The following is a 20754-nucleotide window of genomic DNA, read 5'->3' as shown; positions in this document are numbered from 1 at the left end:
CTTCGTTACAGCGCCCTAGCCAATTAATAGAAAAAGGATCAGAGACCTAAACATAGAGCTAAAGTTATAAAACTAGAAGAGTACATAGGAAAACAACTTTGGGACTTTGGGTTAGACCAGGTTTCACAGAAAAGTCATGAAAAGCAAGAATTATAAAAGACAAAATTGCTGTCAGACTACAATCAGAATTAACTTTTTTCTAAAAGAAACTGAAGAAAATGAAAAGGCAACTCTGCACTGGGAGATAATATTTTCTCTTATTTTCAACTTCAGTTATTTGAAGTGTGACAAAATCTCATTAACACAAGAGTTCAGTATTATAAGATTAATTTTTAAAAAAAATTTTATTTAGTTATTTTTCAAGTAGTTTTTTGTCTGTTTCTCCCATCCCAGCCCCCCCACCCCATGCTCCCCACCTCCCTGCCATTTCCACCCCCCCCAGTCCTAGTTCCTGTGTCCTTCATATTTGTTCCTCCAAATCCCTCCCCTTTTTCCCCCTTAAATTGCCTTCTCTCTCCCCTCTGGTTACTGTCCCCTTGTTCTCTATTTCAGTGTCTTGGTTTTTATTCTGCTTGCTTGTTTGTTTTGTTGTTTAGCTTCCTGTTAAAGGTGAGATCATATGGTATTTTAAAGGAAAAAGATTAGTTTGGTGTTTTAAAAATAACAAAAATGGAAGCATGATAGAGGGTACTCAAAATCTGAAAGTCTGCAATAAAAAATCTTAAAATCTAATTTTTTTTGCAAATAAAACATCAAATTTTTACTTTTAATATAAAAACTGACATTTTAAGACTTTACATATAACACTTTAAAATGTTCAACTGTTGCCCTGTCCAGGTGGCTCAGTCAGTTGGAGCATTGTCCCCATGCACCAGTAGGTTGCAGGTTCCATCCCCGATTAGGGTTCCATCTCTTGTTGGGGTGCATATAGGAGGCAGCCAATCAGTGTTTCTCTCTTTCCCTTCCTCTCTCTACAAAAATCAATAAAAATATCCTTGGGTGAGGATTTTTTAAAAAGTTCCACTGTTCATAAGTGACCAAAGGAATACTAAAGCATCTATTTTGTGAAAATGTACTTTGAATATGAGCAACTGTATTTGGTTTTAAATAAGCTACAATTTTATGACATACTAACACTCTTTATAAAAAAGTTGGTTCCTAAATCTCATCCAAAATATCTCCACCATGTAGTTTGATATTAGGTCAATTAAACATTGTAAAACCTGAGTATTTATATAATGATAACTTATCAAAGTATGAAACTTCACATTGCATTTCTGAAAGTTTGAGTTTTGTTTACCATTATGAAAAAATCAAAGGGAGGGGCATAAAGATTTAAATCACAAGATCATGAAATGAGTAATATATAAGCCTATAAAATAAGCAGAAAAGTACAGCAATTAGGTTGGTGTTTGTATATTATGTATGTCCTGTGGTATTTAGGCACAAGAAGTTAAGGGTTAAATTGACATTTTTGGTTCTTTAGACCCAATGAATTTAAAATATAGCTCATATTTTCCCAAATATATTAACAGTCTACCTTAACTAGATTCCTTTTATAAATTCTATAGTTCAAGCACTATAAAGTCTACAAAAAAATCATCTCCAAAAGCAGATGAAATTATTTTGATTATTTCATTAGATGTTACTATATGAAAATATGGAATGCTTCATGAATTTGCATGTCATACTTGTGCAAGGGCCATGCTAATCTTCTCTGTATCATTCAAATTTTAGTATAAGTACTGCCAAAGTGAGCACAATATTTTCATAAATATATATATGATTAAGGACTTGTATCCAGAATATATTTTTTAAAACCTCTTACAACTCAGTAATAAGACAAATAAATTGAATAAAATTTGGAAAAGATTTGCACAGACACTTCGAAGAATCAGTAATGGTGGCAGATAAGCATATTAAAAGATGCTCAACCTCATTATTCTTTAGGGAAATGCAAATTAAAATTACAGTGAGATACCATTTACTTGCTAGAGTTGTCTCAAACAATTGCAAGTGTTGATGAGAATGCAGAACAGTGGGAACTCTCATGCATACAGTACTGATGGGAATATAAAATGGCATAGCTACTTTGCAAACCAGTTTGGCAGTTCCTTATAAAGTAAAAGATATATTTATTGAAAGAACCAGCCCATCTCATTTCTAGGCATGTACCCATGAAAAATAACATGTCCACAGAAACTTGTATTGAAAGATTCATTACAACTTTATTCAAAACAAGTAGTCATGGAAACAACCAAAAAAAAATGTCCACTGACTAGATAAAAATATTGTGGTATAGCCATAAGATGGAATACTAATCAGGAATAAAAATGAATGAATTACTGATACACATAAAGCATGAATAAATTTCTTAAGCATTATGTTATATGAAAGAAGCTGGCATAAAAGAGTATATACTGTATAATCCCATTTACATGAAATTGTTGAACAGCAAAACTGGTAGCATAAAGTAGATCTGAGGTTGCCAGAGGCCATAAAAGGGGGTAGGGGATTGACCTTAAAGGGGCAGGAGGGAACTTTTTCCAGCCTTACTGAAATGTAATTGATACATGTAAGTTTAAGGTGTGCAACATATTGATTTGATACACTTATGTATTGCAAAATGATTACCATAAGTAGCAGTAATTAATGCTTCCATCACCTCACATAAATTGCCTTTTTTTTTTGATGAGAACATTTAAGATCTCTTAGCAGTTTTCAAGTATACAATACAGTATTGTTAACTGTAATACCATGCTGTACATTAGATCCTCAGAACTTTTTTATCCTATTGCTGGAAGTTGTACCCTTTGACCAGCATCTGCCCTGGCAGTTCTACTTCTGTTTCTGTGAGATCGTAGAGTGTTTGTCTATCTCTGTCTGACTTACCTCACCTTGCAAAATGCCTCACGTTCCATTCTTGTGATTGCAAATGGCAGGATTTCCCTTTTTCTCATGGTTAAGTAATATTCCAGTGTGTGTGTGTGTGTGTGTGTGTGTGTGTGTGTGTGTGTGTGTGTGTGACAGCTTCTGTATCCATTCATCTATAGATGGGCATTCAGGTTCTTTCCGTGTATTGGCTGTTGTCAAAAATGCTGCAGTGAACATGGAAGTGCAGGCATCCCCTGAGATCCTGATTTCATTTCCTTAGATGAATACCCAGAAGTGGGATTGCTGGATCGTATGGCAGCTTTAATTTTAATTTTTTGAGGAACCTCCATGCTGTTTTCCATTGAGGCTGCACCAATTTACATTCCTACCAGCAGTGCACAAGGTCCCCCTTTTCTCCACCCTCGCCAGCCCTTGTTGTGTCTTTTTGATAACAGCCATTCTGACAGGTGTGAGGTGGTATCTCATGCTTTTGATTTGCATTTCCCTAGTGAGTAGTGATGTTGAGTACCTTTTCATCTACCTGTCTTCTTTAGAAAGATGTCTATTTAATTCCTCTGTCCATTTTTTAAATTGAGTTATTTAATTCTTTGCTGTTGAGTTTTAGCATTTTGAATGCTAACCCCGTTAAAGGTTTTGAATATTAACCCCGTATCAGATATGTGGTTTGTCAGTATTTTTTCCCATTCAGTAAGTTGCCTTCTCATTTTGTTGACAGCTGCCTTTGCTGTGCAGCAGCTACTTAGTTGGGTGCATCTCTTCTTACTTACTTTTGCTTCTGTTGTTTTGATGTCATATTTGGAAGATAGTTATCAAGACCAGTGTCAGGGACCTTTTCCCCCCATGTTTTCCTCCTAGGGGTTCTATGTTGTGGGACTGAAATATTTTTATCATGATCATGATGGAGTTTGCATGGCTATATACATTTATTAAGAGTCATTGAATTATACACTTAAAATCGGTGAATTTTATTTTTGATATATAATGCTTCAACAAAGAAAAAAAAACATAAACAAGCTGAACGTCTGCTGTCTGTCAAGTGCTGTGTTAGGAACATGGTTAGATAAGTGTGATGTGGGTCCTGTCCCCACACAGCTCACAGTCCGGAGAGCTGGTGTAGACAGACACAGTTCAGAGGGAGAAGGGCCCTGCAGAGCACATCTGCTGAGAAACAAAGGAAGGAGTTCTTGATTAAGGAAAGTCCCACAGCGGGGGTGCTTGACCTTTACTGTGATGGGTGAACAGAGCCAGGTAAGTGTTGAGGGGAAGCCCATTCCAGGCAAAGGCATGTGAGTGTGAAACTGCACGTTATGTTTTATAAACCACAAGGAGCCCGGTACTGGCGGAACCCTAGACCAGTGAGATTTATGTTGAAGTGGCAGAAGTTGAAGCAGGACAGGGTGGCAGAGAGGTAAAAGATGAAGTGTTTCTCAGATTTGCTTATCAAATTCATATTGAGAAGGTACGTCCTTCAGAGAGAAACCCTGCCTCTTGGATGAGAGGTGAGATGATCAGAGCACCTACTCACGTCTCTGTGTTCCATTGCTTTGGCCTTAAAACAACAACAAAACCTTGCTTTCACAATCAGTTATTCTAAAACAGTAATTCTCCCAGGATAGACTTCAGCTGAATTTGTGTAATTAAGGCTGTGTTTGAGTTTTCACATGCTACAAGGAGGAAATATGTTTTAATGTATGAGGAAGCCTTTAATACTAGCCATCTGGGAGAACTGCTGAGATTTGCCCGATGTGGCCTGTACCTTCAAGCAGATACCAGTTTCTTTGTACCAACAGAGAGAACAAAATCTCCCTCACATTACATTGTGGAAAGGAGAAAACCTTCTGAAACTGCTCACTGGTTCCACTTCATCTATATGAAATTCCTAAACATCATTCTCTGTTCTTGGAGGGGTGCGGGGAAGTGTGTGTGTGTGTGTGTGTGTGTGTGTGTGTGTGTGTGTGTGTGTGTGTGGTGGGAGCAAGCACACAGGATTTTGTTTTCTAATTTAAGTTTTATTTTTAGAGAGAGGGGATGGGAGGGAGAAAGAGAGGGAGAGATATATCAATGTGAGAGAGAAACATTGATTGGTTATGTCTTGTGCTCACCCTGACCAGTGTAACTAAACATGCAACCTTGTCAAGGTGTGTGCCTTGACTGGGAATCAAACTGGCAACCTTTTGTGTTGTGGGACGACATCCAACCAACTGAACCACACAGGATTTTGATTAATAAATAGGACTGCTAATTTTGCTGTAAAATCGAATGCTTTGTCATTGCAGGCAATGGATTTTGAAGGCTGGGCCGACACACTCTTTCTTCTGCAGTTCACCCTCTCCTGTGTGATGGGGTAAGCCTTTGCTGCCTTGTTGCAGATAGCTTTCCTAGACAAATGTGTTCTGAGCTCCTTTGGCTTCATTCCTCAGTATCCTGTTTTGCCTCTTGAGTGTATCAGTTTAGGATAATTAAGCCTTCAGATTCAGGTTGTTTCACATCCCTTGGGAATGTGCCCTCAGGGCAACTAATATGATCTCAAAGTCATGCTTAGAAGGATGGAGAAAAACTAGTATTTACCCAATAATGTAGTATGTGAGAAGCACTGTTATATTTCAACATTATTTTTCACCATATAGTTGATAAATATATCAACTATATATTTTACTTTATTTCTACGTTGACCATTTGGGAGATAATCTTTGTTCCTTTATGAAAAAGCAGGCATAGAAGTAGATTGTCTAAGTTTGCACAATTAGTAGATGGCAGTGGCAGCTCTTAAATTTTGGACTGTTTGACTCCTTGCTAGCAGACTGTCTTCCTCTTAGAAGAGTGTACACAGAAGGCTGGAGGTGCAGATGTGCCTCTTCTCTCCACCTTCACATTTCCCTGACACATTGTTTCCTCCACCAGCCAAGTTCAGTTGACATTTGCGACTGTGCGTGGCCCAGGCTAGGTACATAGTGAGCTCAAAATAAAGTTGACGTGGTGCCTTAGTAGTGAGTACTTGATACTCAGAACTCTCATTGTAGATCTGAGAGTTCCGACTGCTACCACTTAGTTGTTAAGTGAACTTACATCCCCTCTTCTCTGTATCATTCCAGTTTTAGTCAGTGTGCTGCTGGGACAAGCATGCTGTATCTCCTCTTAAAGTAGTTCTGATTTGGGTCTCTTCCATCCCTAAGAATCTCTCTTGCCTTTACCCTGGTCCACAGGTCATGTTGCCCTAGTGGGAGGTGCGCGTCTCAGCCAGCGTCTGTGAGCTCCAAGCTTCCTATCTAGTTTAAGTGAACTAGAAGGAATTTGATCTAAATAAAGTGCTCGTGATTACGAATGAGTTCAAGGTTTTGGTTAAGGAGGCTGGGAAAAACACCTGGTCAGTAAATGGACATGTGTTTCCTTTTCATGAAGTTTTTAACAATCTTAAGAGGGGCGGACAAGCAGCAGTGAAGTAGGAAAGCTCTCAGTCAGGGCTGGAGTGCACTAGGCTAGCCAGCACTGATTGGTTTTCTTGGCTAGTGATTATTATAACGTAAGCAAGTGGATCTTACTTATAAGGTACCTCTTCTTCATTCCAGGTTTATCTTGATGTACGCCACAGTACTTTGCACTCAGTATAATTCTGCTCTTACTACTACAATAGTTGGCTGTATTAAGGTAAGTTGAAAAAAATACTGTTATTTTTGGGTAACTGCATTATTTGAAAAATTATTCTTCTAAAATAAGTCTGACTATGGCCTTAAGCTCCATAATCCTTATTTTCTAACTTTTTTTTTTTTGACTGTTTGACAAATTATGGTGATGGTCTCTGAAATAATCTTTAAGAACTCAGGGAGGGATAATCTCTACTTTCAGGCAGTTTAGCTCTGAGGAGTGTGAGAAAAGGGGAGTGTGTTACCTTAGAGTAGAGGATATAGAACTTGGCCTATTTCTGACAGGGCAGATGACGAGCCCAGCAGGGAGCTGCCTGTCTTTAACCCCTAATGAGATCGGGTCTGTTCTCTGACTCACTGAGTTCTGGCTGTTCCGTAGGGAACGGATGCCTGCCAGAAGGTAATCAAGGTAGTTTTCCTGTGCGTGAGCCAAACCTTGAATGGCCCACTTTTAAAAGCTGTGTCTGACATTTCCAGTGATGTCAGTTCTTCCTGATCTGTTTTGAGGGAGGTTCATTTGTCTTCCTCCAGAAGAGCGAAGTGGAGTTGAATATTGAGCTGAAGTTAGTGGCTTGAAGCCTGAGGTCTCTTTCATCTGACTTTGTAATTCTAGTGCTTTAAGATCCATTAGCACGGTAGGCTTGCTTTCTAAACCAGGTAAAACAGAGAGAGGTGGAGCCTAGATCACTTGGGGAGAAGAGTACAGTTGCCTTTAGGACTGTCTTTATGATGCCTCTTGTCAAAAAGTGAGGGAAGTGGTTGCTGAGGTAAAGTTTTCACTGCTCTGCTGTGTGTCTCTTTGCAACCCCAATGGAGTGGTGTCTGCATGACCTCATTTTAGAAACTGGATTTGGGTAAAAATTTCAGAAGTTGTGTGACTTCTGAAATTGTTTGGTCTGTCACACTCCAATGGAATTGGAGTGTTTGGTGTGAATAGAACTGTAAATTAAGCTGTAACAGTCAGTTGTGCAAATTCCCTGAAATCTAGAGACAGTTAATGTTCAGCGGTCTAGCTGGCTGACATGATTTTAGCACCCCAAATTAGCTCTCAGCCGTCTCTCAGTGTTGTAAAGTAAGGGCTTTAAATGCAGAATGGGTGGCTTGCATCTTCAGAATAAGAACAAGAACAGTATTGTTGGTACCATGTTTTTAGCCAAGAAGAAACATATTAAACATAGAAGGCCTATGTTTAATTTTGATAACTAAACCTGTTGGCTTTGAATTTTTTAGTGCATGGGGTACAAATACAATCATGCTTTCATTAACATAAAGTTTAGTACTTTTCTTTTGATATTCCTTTCTCTGCACAGTCTAAAGGAATTAGTTTTACTTCCAAACTAGAGGGGCAAAATCGGACTGTCTGATTAGTTTACAGTTGCTGTCTCTGCTCACTGCCATGTGGTGTTGCTGTTGAAGGGTATTCTACCTCCTGACAGATGCGAGTGCACTGGTGCCCTTGCTCTTTCAGAGTCTCACATGTGCCATGGAGCTCCTTCCGTTAGCCTCTCAGTTCATACCCTTTTACAGCTAAAAGCTGTTCTGTGCTTGAGGATCCTAACCCTATAAACCAGGGTGTCAAAGTCATTTTCACTGGGGGCCAGATCAACCTTGTGGTTGCCTTCAAAGGTCCGAAAGTAATTTCAACTCCTTAACTGTTAAGGAGTAGTTACATTTATACAGTCCTAAAATTATTTTGGCCCTTGGAAGGCAACCGTGAGGCCAATGTGGCCCCCAGCAAAAATGAGGTTGACACCCCTGGCTTAAACCCTTGGATCAGCATTCCTTGTCCCTTTTAAGCATGGTGGGAAAATTACTTAAAATAACTAGTTAAAAATGGGAATTTCTAGGCTCACCTCAGATATAATTGAATCAGAATCTCTAGAGAAGAGCCTGGAAATTTCCATCTTTAACAAGGTTTCCAAGTGATTTTCAGGTATTACTAAAATCTGGGGATTAGTTTTGAGCTACCAGACCCTTCTGTGCTTCCTGGGTAGTTCTTCCTTGGGGATTGGTGTCTTTTCCTGAAGGCAAATCTTTGTTAGGTTGCCCTAATGGTTACTTTATTTGTCTAACTTCTGATTGGTTTTGTGCAATAAACATTGGGTTTCCTCTCTGAAGTTCCTTGGTCAGTTTATGGGAATTAATGTACCTTCTCCCAGGATCTCTGGATCTCTGTATTTTAAGAGAGGTCCTGTTACACATTTTCCCAAGTTGCCTACTGCTAACATGTTTCATTGTCCCCCCCCCCCCCCATCAAATCATTTAAAAGATCTGCTCAAAGGCAACTTGCTTTCTCTATCCTTAGACTTAGGAGAGGCTGACATAATTTCGAATGCTCAAAGGGCACTCCATTATAAAAATAATTTTGAAGTTTGTTTTTGGCATTTTAAAAGCACTACAGCACTTCACTTTCTGCTTCAGAGGCCTAATTTAGTAGAGCCCAGCTGCTGAAAATGTTCGTGACACCGTTTCTGGCAGTTGTAAAGGCAGAGAGGGAGGCAGTGACTTATGAATACGAAAGAAAGGACGTTAGCAAAGAACTGAATAATAACCTTGGAAAGTTCTATTTCACCTTTGTGGTCTGAGATTAACTAAAGGAGAGCCAGCCACACTGGCAGAAGATGTTTACACCTGGAGGTTGTAACGGGAGTCAGGAGAGGTGATTTTAGGCATGCTACTTTGAGATTACTTCCCATGTTTTTTTTTTTTTTTGAAGATACCAAGGACGGTTCCTCTCAAAACTGCGTTCGTGTTGGGAAACCCTCCCCCCCCACCTCGTTCTCTTTATTCTTTTCAAAAAAGAGGAAAAGAGTTTGCTTGTCAGCAGGCTTTCCTTCTTCACTGGCCCCTCGGAAGTCTACAGTTATCGCAGTGAGAGGAAAAGCTTTCATTTCTAAGGTTGCTAAGCGTGCCCTAGTGTTTTCTATCCTTAGTAACAGCGGTGTTTCTCTATTTGGACTTATACTGTTAGTCTGTAGCACAGGGCAGAGAGCGTTTGATAATCCCGTTAGTATGTTCCAGTATTGGCGAAAGCATTTTGGTTTTGGAGAGATCGACTGGGGAGAGGCTAATGTTTCTCTGTCAGTGTGTTGGCTCCCACTGCACTCATGTCAGGATTGGTGGGTTTTCATTATTGTCTCTTCGGTTCTGCATTTGAAGAATAGGTGTTTGGGTCATGGCGTGGGTGAGTTTATATGAATATTTAAAATCTCAGTTAAATCTATATAACAGTGTATTGCCTTTTTTTTAGAATATATTAATAACTTATATTGGAATGGTCTTTGGTGGAGATTATATTTTCACATGGACGAACTTCATTGGCTTAAATATCAGGTAAGTAAAAATATTTAAATATAACCACTTTGGCAAGTAGGCTGTGGGCATGCAAATAGTATCACAGTTAAGGTTGGGCTATTTAATGGCAGACTTGTTCATTTATTAACCAAACATTTATGGAGTACCTACAGTGTAACATATTTAGATAGTGCTTTTTGAGAAAGGGAGAGAAAATAGCCATTTTTCCATAAAAATATTCACATTTTATGCATAATCACTGGGGACTCTTTTGTGGAAGTTCAACTCCTTTTAAGTAACACTTCAAAGAACATATCTTTACTTAGTATGCTAGGTGGCAGTACACTGTTCTCAAGAAAGTGCAGGGCTAGAGAATACCAGCTCTGTTAAGAATGCTTTGTATGTGTCTGACTTGCGTGGCACAGTAGGAAGGCGAGTGGCTGGGTCTCAGGCTGTGCTTGGAGCTGCAGTTCTGTAGCTTGTCCGCTGTGGACTTCGAGTTCACTGGTTATCTTTTCTGAGCTTCAGATTTTTTATGTGATGGGGATGAAATAGCTGTCTTTTTAGAGTCGTTAGAGTGAAATATCTAAGGGGTATAAAGTATGTAATTCATTACTTGACATCTATACTTAGTAAATATCTATTTCTTTCATTAAAATTTGTGAGGAAGGGCCAGGATATAAGGAGCAAAATGATAAACCAGTTCTATCTTTGGATGTGGCCTGAGTTTCATATATTTCTAAAAATCTGGATTAAAGAATCACTATAGCCCTGGCTGGTGTAGCTCAGTGGATTGAGCGTGGGCCTGTGAACCAAAGGATTGTGGTTCAATTCCCAGTCAGGGCACATGCCTGGGTTGCAGGCCAGTTCCCAGCAGGGGACGCATGAGAGGCAACCATACATTGATATTTCCCTCCCTCTCTCCTTCCCTTTCCCTCTAAAGATAAATAAATAAAATCTAAAAAAAAAAAAAGAATCACTATACAGACCCGAGTCAGAGATGCTTTAATTTTTATTTTTCTCCTTAAAATGAAATACCTGATAGCCAAAATAAACAAAAGCTTCTGTTTGGATCTCTGCAGTTCAAATTTACAATAATCTCATAAGAAAGGGTAGGTGTCTTTTTTAACATTGCAAGCTACTTAAAATAACTTTTTAAGTTCCTGAGTATACTGGTATGTCACAATTTATGTCAGCCTAACATGTATCAAATTTAACATCTTGAAAATTCTTCCAGTGGAGTTTTTGTTTGTGTCATGTAGTGTATTATAGTTCTTGTTAAGCAGTACTATTTTGCTACCAAATGTATTTGATAATAATGTCATAGGTATTCTGTCCCTCTTTGTAATAATTTCTAATTGCTTTCACATTTTGTTGTAATACATTTTACACATATCTCTTTAATCCCTGCTTTATTACAAGGTTGGGGAGAATAAATTATTTATTTAGCTAGGCAGCCAGCATTCAGATTATTGGTAGCATTGGGGTTAGAATCCGTTTGACCTTCTGTTCAAATACTGTTTCCATTACAGTGTGTTTTTCAGCTTTTGTAAAGGAAAATATGTATCGTCTGGGTTTTTTCCATGGCTTTATGGTGTATATTTTTTTGATTTATCTTCCACTGGTTAGTAAGCAGATTTATATGTTTCTTTGCATGTTTCTTTTTTAATATAAAAACCAAATTTAAGGTGGCTACTTACCAGATTTTACTTCGGAAATTATGTCATTCTATCCTTGACTGACTGAACTTTGAAGGAAATCACTAATTGAACTGTATTCTTAAAGAATTCCATGATTAAACCCAGGTACATCTAACCACCATCCTGCCTAGGTTTTTTTGCTGTTTTAAGTTAAGTTAAAAAAGCCCTCTGTCTGGTATGATTCAAGTGCAAGAAGCAGCAGGTTTGCATTGGTGGCTACTCTGTTCCATCCAAATTTGATTCTGTGATTCAAGGAGGCATTTGGTGGGGGTGCGGGTAGGGCTCTGTTGAGAGTCTGGCTGTTTCTAAAGGCCTTTTTTCAGTGGCCACTTTCTAGGTGCTCATCTAAGCCTAGGCCCGTGACAGAGAGGGTGGGGAGTGAATAGTGAAGGGTGGCGACCCAGCAGGCTACTCTACCTCTGTCAGTGGCTGGGCTCTGGCCTGTGGCTTTGACCCACGTAATCTGGCCTTTCTAGATGATATCATCATCCTCATAACTGCGCAGCATGGAATTCTGAGAATCCCTAGAACTCATCTTTATCTGTGATTCTCTTCCACTTAAAAAAATTAATATAGACTTAAGTACAGTAAAATTCACTCCATTTAGTGTAGAGTTTTATGAGCTTTGACAAATGCATACCGTCAGGTACCTCCTATACCACATTTAAGATAAAAAACAGTTTTATCACCTCCCTGCCCCCCAAATCTCCCTATGTCCCTTTGCATTGCACCTCTGCCCCTGACAAATACCTGTGTTCTATCCATGTAGTGTCCAGAATGTCATACAGTGATACATAACATTATGTAGCTTTTGGTCTGGCTTCTTTCATTTAAGATTTTATGTTTATCAGTAGTTCGTATTTTTTAATTGCTGAGTAGTAGTCCATTATGGATATATCACAGTTTATCCACTCAGCAATTGAAAGACAAGTTTGCAGTTTTTATTTGTTTCGCACTTGTTGCTAAAACATTTGCTTAGAAGTTTGTGTTGAACATAAATTTTCATTTTATTTGGGATAAATACCTAGGAGTGGAATTCCTGGGTGTTATGGTAAGTGTATGTGTATGAGAAATATCTAAACTATTTTTTGAAAGTATCTATACCATTTTGGTTATCTTGTTTTTTTTTTTAAAGATTTTATTTATTTTTAGAGAAGGGAAGGGAGAAAGGGAGAGAGAGAAACATCAATGTGTGGTTGCCTTTCACACACCCCCTACTGGGGATCTGACCCACAACCCAGGCATGTGTCCTGACTGGGAATTGAACCAGTGACACTTTAGTTCACAGGCTGGCACTCAGCCCACTGAGCCACACCAGCCTGTGCAGGCATTTTTTGAAGAATGGGTTCTTTTTCATACGACAGTTATCTTAAAAGTCCTAGGCAGATAGAATGGTTCACATTCTGGCCGGAATTCTGTGACTTCTATTTTTAAAGAGTATGCACAGACCAACACTTATCCAAGTATAGAAAGGACATAAATAGATACCTGGGAAGGCAACAGATTGGAAGTTAATGCTTGTTGAGTACCTGGTAGGTGAAGGCCACCTTTGTAGTGTCATCTTGTTTAATCATTCCCCAGTCTACAATAATGAAATGGAGGCTCAGAGAGGTGAAATAACTTGCCCAAAGCACACAGCTAGCATAGTAAGAATCAGCTGAGATGCTAACCCTGGTATGACTTTTAAAATACGCCTCGTAATTTAACCATGTGAAGGCACATGGGGTAAGAAATTTAAATGGCCCCTCTTTGTTTGAACATTTCCAAAGTCTCCTTGCTTATTTCCTGCCTGATTTGTCTTTATTCTCCTATTTCCCTTTGCAGGCAGGGTAAGAGTTGGATCCTTGCTGAATCCTTTTTGTACATATATTAAAGGAAGTGACTATATAGTGCATGCAAATGCATAGACTAGTATTTATCTTCAGGGAATTTGTAATTTAGCCAGGAGAGTCCTTTATTTATAAATAAATATATGGTTGGTACCTTCCAGGTACCAAACATTGTTTTACGCAGTGAAGATAGAGCTGCTATCAAAACTGACCAAACTTTTGCCCTCCATGTAGTTTTCCTTCCACTAGAGGAGACAGAAAATGAATGGAGATAAATGAGGGAACTCTTTGCTGGTGATAAATGTGATAAACAGTACTGCAGAAAAATAAAGCAGTGTTTTGGGGGTGGGGGCACTTACTGAGGAGGTTGCACTTTGTGTAAAGACCAGAGAAAATGGAGAGAATGAGCCACACTGATTCCTGGAGGGCAGAGCAGGTGAAGAGGCCCAGGGGCGGGGTGCGCTCGGTGTGTTCCAGGGGCCACAGGGAGCCCAGTGTGGCGGAGCGGAGGGGAGTGAATGAAATGACAAGGGCACTTAGGTAATACTGTTTTTTTATTTTATTTTATTTTTTATTAAATTTATTGAGGTGACACTGGTTAACAAAATTACACAGGTTTCAGGTGCACAATTCCACAACATACCATGTGTACCTGTGTTGTGTGTCCAACCACCCCAAGTCACGTCTCTGTTAGGGACTACTGTTAAGAGAAATGAAGACGTTGAGTTTTTTGAATAGAGTAACATGATCTGATTCAGTTGCAATAGGATTACTCTGGCCACTGTGTTGAGATTAGACTGAAGGAGGAGGGTGAGTGTGAAATGATTATGTTACTAGTAATGGCTTTCATTTATAGAAGAATCATGTGGCATTCATAACATTAAGCATTTATATAGCATTAATAATAGCTGTGACAAGGTACTTGTAATACATTCTCTCAAAAGAGTTTTCAACAACTATCTTTTTTAAGGATTTTATTAGAGAGATGGGAAGGAAGGGAGAAAGGAGAGGAGGGAAAATGTTGATGTACGAGAGATACATTGACCAGCGGCCTCTTGTACACCCCCACTTGGGGACCTGGCCCACACCCCAGGCATGTGCCCTGACCAGGAATTGTACCAGTGGTCTTTGGTTCGCATGCCAGCACTGAATCTACTAAGTCATACCAGCCAGAACTCAAGCTATTAATACACAGTGTCATAGAGTAGGTACCCAGACTGACACCAGTAATTAAGGTTGTGATAGTCTCAGAAACTAGAATGAAACAGAGCTGCTTGGGAGACTTCATAGAGGAAAGAGTACTTAGCACTAGGCCTTGAGCATTAGGTAGGCTTTGGGGAGGTGGAAAAGGGCAGGCTGAGTATTTCTAGCCATTGCTCAAAAGCACAGAGCCCTGAATGTAGACACTAGATGGGAGCTGGGAAGGATTAGCAGGAGGTACTCAGGTTTGGTTAGAATGAGGGTAATAGTGGGAAAGTAGGCTGGTGCCCACCTAAGATGTAGTGTCTCAGATATCCCATAAGAGGAAGAATGAATGCCCACCTAGGAGAACACCCTGAGAGTTACTAATAAACTGCATGTAGACAAGAGTAATCATTGTCTCAAGAGTGAATCCTCCTGGTGGTAGGTCTGGTGGACAAGTGAAGGGTACGAGCAACCAACTCAGAGGCTAAGAGCTCAGGTCATGGTTTTCCCACTGTAAACCTGATTCTAGTCAGAGAGAAACCAGCTCTGCGAATCTCCCAGGGTCTGCATGTTTACTTATTAGTTGGGATGATTTTTATTTTTATTAAAAATAACATTTGTCGAGTGGTTATTTTCAGAAGTGCAGAAAATACAAATAAAAAAGAAATCACCTATAATTTTAGCATTCAGATGTAACTATTGTTAATATCCTTGTTGTGTTCCTTCCAGACTTTATTCTGGTACATATCAATATGCATATTCTTGTTCATTTAAATAAAATGGGATTAGGTAATACTTGATGTTTCATGACATTATTTAAGATGTCATTGCCCGTTTTTATTTTATATCATTTTAATGGATGCATGGTGTTGTATTGATGAATTTATATAATTTCTCACTGTGGGATATTTACCCTTTAGTTTTCTGGCATTATAAATTTTGTGGTAAAATTTCACTCACTTTGTCAGTAAGTCTAAGAAGATGTGCACAGCTCATCAATGAAGTAGATTACGAGGTCAGAGGATAAGCAGAATTCCAGGGCTTTTTATTTCGACTTGCTGTCTTCCAGAAAGCTTGTATAAAATTGGCATCCCTGCTGAGAGGTACGCACAAATGTTCATTTTCCCAAAGCATCAGCAGCAGTGGATAATACCATAACGTGGGGAGTGCTTCTAGGGTAGATGAAAATGCTGTGTCTGTTTTAATTTTATGTGCCGTTGACTTCCACAGGCAGCTCCACCCCTCATCCAGTCTCCCCTACATTCGCCATCCCTTCCTTCCTCCCTGAATGTGGTGTTCTGTTTTGCAGCATTGCTGGGAGCCTGGTGTATTCCTATATCACTTTCTCTGAAGAGCAGCTGAGCAAACAGTCGGAGGCCAGTAACAAGCTGGACATTAAGGGGAAAGGAGCAGTATGACCAGAGGACTGCTTCAACAGCACAGGCCCAAGATTTTGATGAGCTTGGAACACTGGCAGATTTTACACAGATATTGAGGTGTCTTGATTATGGAGAAATACCATTCCTTTGCACTTACACAATCTGAGGATTGATTGCTGCCTTTTAAAATTTTATGAGAGAAATGTATAATTGACCCTATTTTAAATATGCCATTTGAATTAATTTATATCAGACTGGAAAATGCACCGGGCTTTTTAATTTATTTTTCTTTTGTGCCGACAGTGAAACAACATTGTTTTGAAACTGTTTCATTCCGTAGTTTGAAACCCAGGTGTCCTGAGAGCTGCATGTACAAAGTTCTCCAAGTGGAGCTCCATCCTTCAAACCGTTGCTGTGTCTGGGGGCAGTTTTCGCCTTCCTTCTGCTGGAAGTGCAGCGGAGTCTCTGAAATTTCTCCTTTGACTTATATTTCTTAACAATTGCATTTTTTTCCCATAAGGGTATCGTAACTGAATTTGCCAGAGAAAACCTTTGGCACTAAAAAAATATGAGAGGCTTTGAAGTGTGCTGCTTTTCATGTTGGCTTTCCCGCAGACTCACGGCACAAAGGGAGTGCATTCCTTGAAAATTTGCTGTTCCCTCCTGGTTGCATAGGATGGGGATGACGAAGTGATGGGAGAAGTAGGACTTTTCCTCATTTATTTATCTATCTGATCAATTCATTCAACTAAAATGTGTTCAGTAGGTAATGTGCTCCAGGCCTTCTGAATGAATATTCATTCAGAAGATGTGACTGTGAACAAGACACAGAACTTTTTTCACTTCTCAGAAACTGCAGTTCTGTAAGTGGGGTTAGAAGCACCTGCCCGAGCTAACCTGCACTCGTGTGAAACTAAATGCTACGATGTGAGATCGAATGCACGTGAGGAGCTGCATTTTGTGAACCACGTGGCCTAGAGAGTGGCAGGCAGGCAAGGTGACCACCATATATTTACCCGTGCTTCCCTTTTCTGGCTTTAGTTGCTACTTTTTTACCCATCTTTGAAGCATTATGACTGGGTCTTACATTTCTGAATGTATTGGCTTGAGGAGAAAGGCCAGTTAGATGTTTCTGGGTTGCCAAGGTTTAGTCTTTGCCCGGCAGGGTCAGTGTTTGGGCCATCTCCTTCCTTTCTCCTTAAACTACATGAGCAAGCCCCTCCCCTCTGGCCACTCCCACCTACATTGTGTCCTTTGGCTCACTTAATGAGGACGCCAGCCTCTCTGGAGACCAGGGCTGCGTCCTGGGGGAGCAGTTGTGGATGGGCATGGTCTGAGTCGCCTCTTTGGTTGGGACAGGCTGTTAGACAGCCCCATGACTTGGCTCAGACACACTGACTGGGATGAATGGATGCTCAAGCCCGCGCAGCGAGGATGCAGGAGCCCGAGCACCTCTGTACTGGTGCACGAGTTACCTTCCTGTTCGTTGGGCGTACAGTCCACTGGGCTCCTTGGACCTAAACCATAAGTATTTTGGTGCCACAAGAAGGGACCTGGAAGGTTTTGTTTTGTTTGTGTTTTTGAAGAATTAGATTGAGGTCATTTTCATATTTATGCTTTTCCCTTATTTTGTTTGGTCTTTGTTATAGCCTGGCCAGCAGTGCTGGGTCCCTAGAATTAGCCTCATCGCCAGTTTTCACATTATGAGCTCCATGTCAGAAGTCCTAAGGCCTACATATTTCCAGTATCAGCCGATCTGAGGAACTTCCGGTGGGAGAATAGGACCTCATTTTGTGAAAGATGATTCTTATTACCCCTGTTTTATCAATGAGAAAACAAAATTCAAAAAGAAAGTAGATTTGCTAATAAGTCAAAACTTACGTGTTTTTGTCCATTGCACCATTGCTGCCAATAACTGCCCTCTGCGGGTGCAAGGACACGGGGATGGTAGCTGGTTACCTTGAGCTCTTTCAAGGGGTCAGGCAGTTACCTGAGTCTGGAGTCGAAGCATAGGCTTCGCAGATCGGGGAGCTCTGTGTGGTAGGTCACCACCTCCTGGGAGGAAAGAGGCAGCATGGAGTTAAATCCTTAATTTGCCCTGTGAGACAGATGGGCTGTGGTGAGAACGCGAAAGCCAAGTTGTATGACTCTTGGCTCCTCTGTTTTGAGTTAATGACATTGAAGTCCTCTTTGGCCAGTTGGCTTTTAGTCAGTGCCAGATTGATTTGAATAATCCTGGTTGGTGAGGCTACGTGTTGTCCACAGGTCAGGTGATTTTTAATTACCCCGTATGGCGTTGACTTTATGAGTCAATCATTTGTAGCATCCAACTTGCATGCAGGTTGTATCAGGAATCCATGGAAAGTTCGGGTCAGTAAAGCTGATACAAGATCTTCATGGAAAGAATAACAGAGTTTCACATTTGCCTGGTTTGGAACAGTACCTAGGAATTTAGGCCCGCCTCTGCTTTTGTTATCACGGCCTCATTCAATGAGCAGAGATTTACTGAGCATCCCCTTTATGCCAGACAGTGTGCTCAGTGTTTCGTTTTGGGTGGCAAAACTATGCTCAGAGACTGAGATTGCTTTGCGTGTTTTATTGAACACTTGTTCACTGTGGGAATTATAATAATGTCCTAAGCCAATAACAAAATAACGTACTCCAAAACAACGATAGAGTAACTACACTATTGTTCCAGGCAAGGGAAGATGAGAGAAATAAAGTCCAAATTTAGTTGAGGCATACCTTTTCTACAAGGGTGGTTTTCGGGAGAGACCGCTTAATCGACAAAGAGCTGCCTTCAGCTGCCAGCACAAGAAGTCCCTGTTGCTGGAGCAGATGGCTAGGGAACGATGGCACTAGTGCTGGTGGGCAAGGAGTCCTTCTCTGAGGGGCTGCTGCAGGCTGGTCAGGGAGTCACCTTTACTGTGGCAGAGGAGCTAATGCTCTGGGGTCTCAGGAGAGCTATTTAGATCAGCAAGCCGAGCCTTGCCCGCCCACAACTGTCAGACGGACCTCATACACCCTGCACAGACCTTTAGGCTACTTACCGTCTAAACATCCGCTTGCCAGAATTCCTTCTTCATTGGACATTTTTTCTTGCTAAGTCCCCAAGGTCACCTGTGAGCAGCTGAGATGATGTCATCATGACACATCTTCATTTTTATATTAAAACAGCTTTACTCTTAAAACGACTTTATTTTTGTCATAAACAAGTCGCTTTGAAATCATGCCAAACTGATACACAACACTAAACTCGGGGGAAATTGAGATACACGGGGCAAGGTTCTTGCTCATAATTCCTTAGCAAGACCCTTACTGGAAGCAGTTGAATGGAAGCAGTGACGGGAGAGTAAGCCCCGCCAGCCGTTGCCGTCTGGCTGAGGAGGGTGCCCCACCCATCCAGCCGAAGCTTTTTCTTTAAGAGGACGTTTCTAATTCGGACTCGTCTTTTAGCTCTGAGATGGTGCCGTGCTATTGGAATTCCATGACTCCCCTGAGTCCCTCTGCTGCATATATTCTCACCTCCTCATAACTTTGTGTTATTGGTTCCTGCTTATCAGCAAAGCTGCATAAGCTATTTCAAAACAAATGAGATATTGGATGAGAAACTTCTCACATGGTGCCTACTATGCATTAGGCACTCGGCAGATTTTGTTACTGTCATTTTATGGTGAGGCTTTAGGCAAAACAAGTTTCTTCATTTGTGCTCCTTAAATGCTAGAGGCCTGGACAATGTGTGTATTTCTTGAAAAATGTGACCCTGTACTTTGCTTCCAGAATCTTAAATGAGAGTTTCTGTTCAAGGTCTTTTTAAAATACCTACTGGATATAATTGTGGCCATTATGTGATGCAGGTGATTCCACTTTTTTTTTTTTAAGAAAAAGGATGAAATTACTCGTATAATTTGATAGTGAATTTAAGAAAAATTATTTTATCTTAGAGGAAAATAATTATACTTCAGAATGGCGATTCAGTTAAAACTTTCTCAGTTTGTCACCTGAAGGCAGCTCCCGTGCAGGCTCATCCTTCCTTCTTCCAGTGAGATGCCTGAGGCAGGGGTCGGCCCCCTTGCGTCTGCGTCTGCGTCTGCGTCTGGCTTAGTCGTCGTGGGATCTGTGAGCTGCTGGCACCTGTTCTTACTGTGAGGACGCCCCTTCATCAGGGTGTGAGGAGATACTCTAGGGTGTTTTTTTTTTTAATTTTTTTTAGCTTTCTTTTTAAAAAATAAATTTTAAAAGAAATCTACTGGTTAGATTATCTCACAAAAATATTTTTAGAGATTATTTTGTTCATTAATGTTTCTTTCTCATGCTGATGATCAACTGATTTTTGTCTACAGATGTTGGCCTATTATAGTATTTTTTCAATATAGATTCTATTTACCAAATGCCATTTTAGTGTTTTTAAGAGGTACTGAGGATTGAGATTATGTAAATCAGGTGACATAACCATGAAAATTATGTGCCTAAATATTTTTATAATGTCAAATAAATATGTTTTCCTGAACACACGTATCTGTATTTTGTTTATGTTTACCACTGATGGACACTTGGGTTGCTTCCACCTTTTGACTGTTGTGAATAATGCTAATTGTGGTGTCTTAGTTTGTAACTGTGCCAAAACCTTATTTTCTTTAATATGACCTTTTCTTCTGATTTTTCCCTTGGCTCAAACTAACCTTACCCAGGTGTCCTGACTCACCCACCTCCCTCTCTCCTGCTTAGTCATTAAGCCCTCAGGACAGTGAGGTTCTGGTCAACATCCAGCAGTCTTAGGAACAAAGTCCTGGGTCTACTGCCCATGGAGACAGAGTTTTCCACCAAACTA

The 20754-nt window shown here is 40.2% G+C and overlaps 1 protein-coding gene and 1 non-coding gene across 2 annotated transcripts in view; one reads left to right on the top strand and one right to left on the bottom strand.

Annotated features, from left to right (window-relative positions):
- SLC35D1 (solute carrier family 35 member D1) overlaps positions 1–20428 on the top strand; it is a 43825-nt gene extending 23397 nt beyond the window's left edge. Inside the window, exons 9-12 of the mRNA XM_037164890.2 lie at positions 5172–5239; positions 6462–6540; positions 9787–9869; positions 15854–20428. Of these exons, the coding sequence (XP_037020785.1) occupies positions 5172–5239; positions 6462–6540; positions 9787–9869; positions 15854–15962 (339 nt within the window). The 3' untranslated portion in view covers positions 15963–20428. The remainder of the gene's footprint in view (positions 1–5171; positions 5240–6461; positions 6541–9786; positions 9870–15853) is intronic.
- On the bottom strand, positions 1655–1761 carry LOC119051103 (U6 spliceosomal RNA). The gene has a single exon (XR_005082867.2). It is a non-coding gene; the product is annotated as a U6 spliceosomal RNA (small nuclear RNA).
- Positions 20429–20754: the final 326 nt, after the last annotated feature.

Source organism: Artibeus jamaicensis, unplaced genomic scaffold (assembly GCF_021234435.1).
Source record: "Artibeus jamaicensis isolate MK-2021 breed Jamaican fruit bat unplaced genomic scaffold, CSHL_Jam_final scaffold_1019, whole genome shotgun sequence".
In the NCBI taxonomy this organism is placed as follows: Eukaryota; Metazoa; Chordata; class Mammalia; order Chiroptera; family Phyllostomidae; genus Artibeus; species Artibeus jamaicensis.
This window is presented reverse-complemented; position numbering and strand designations above follow the sequence as displayed.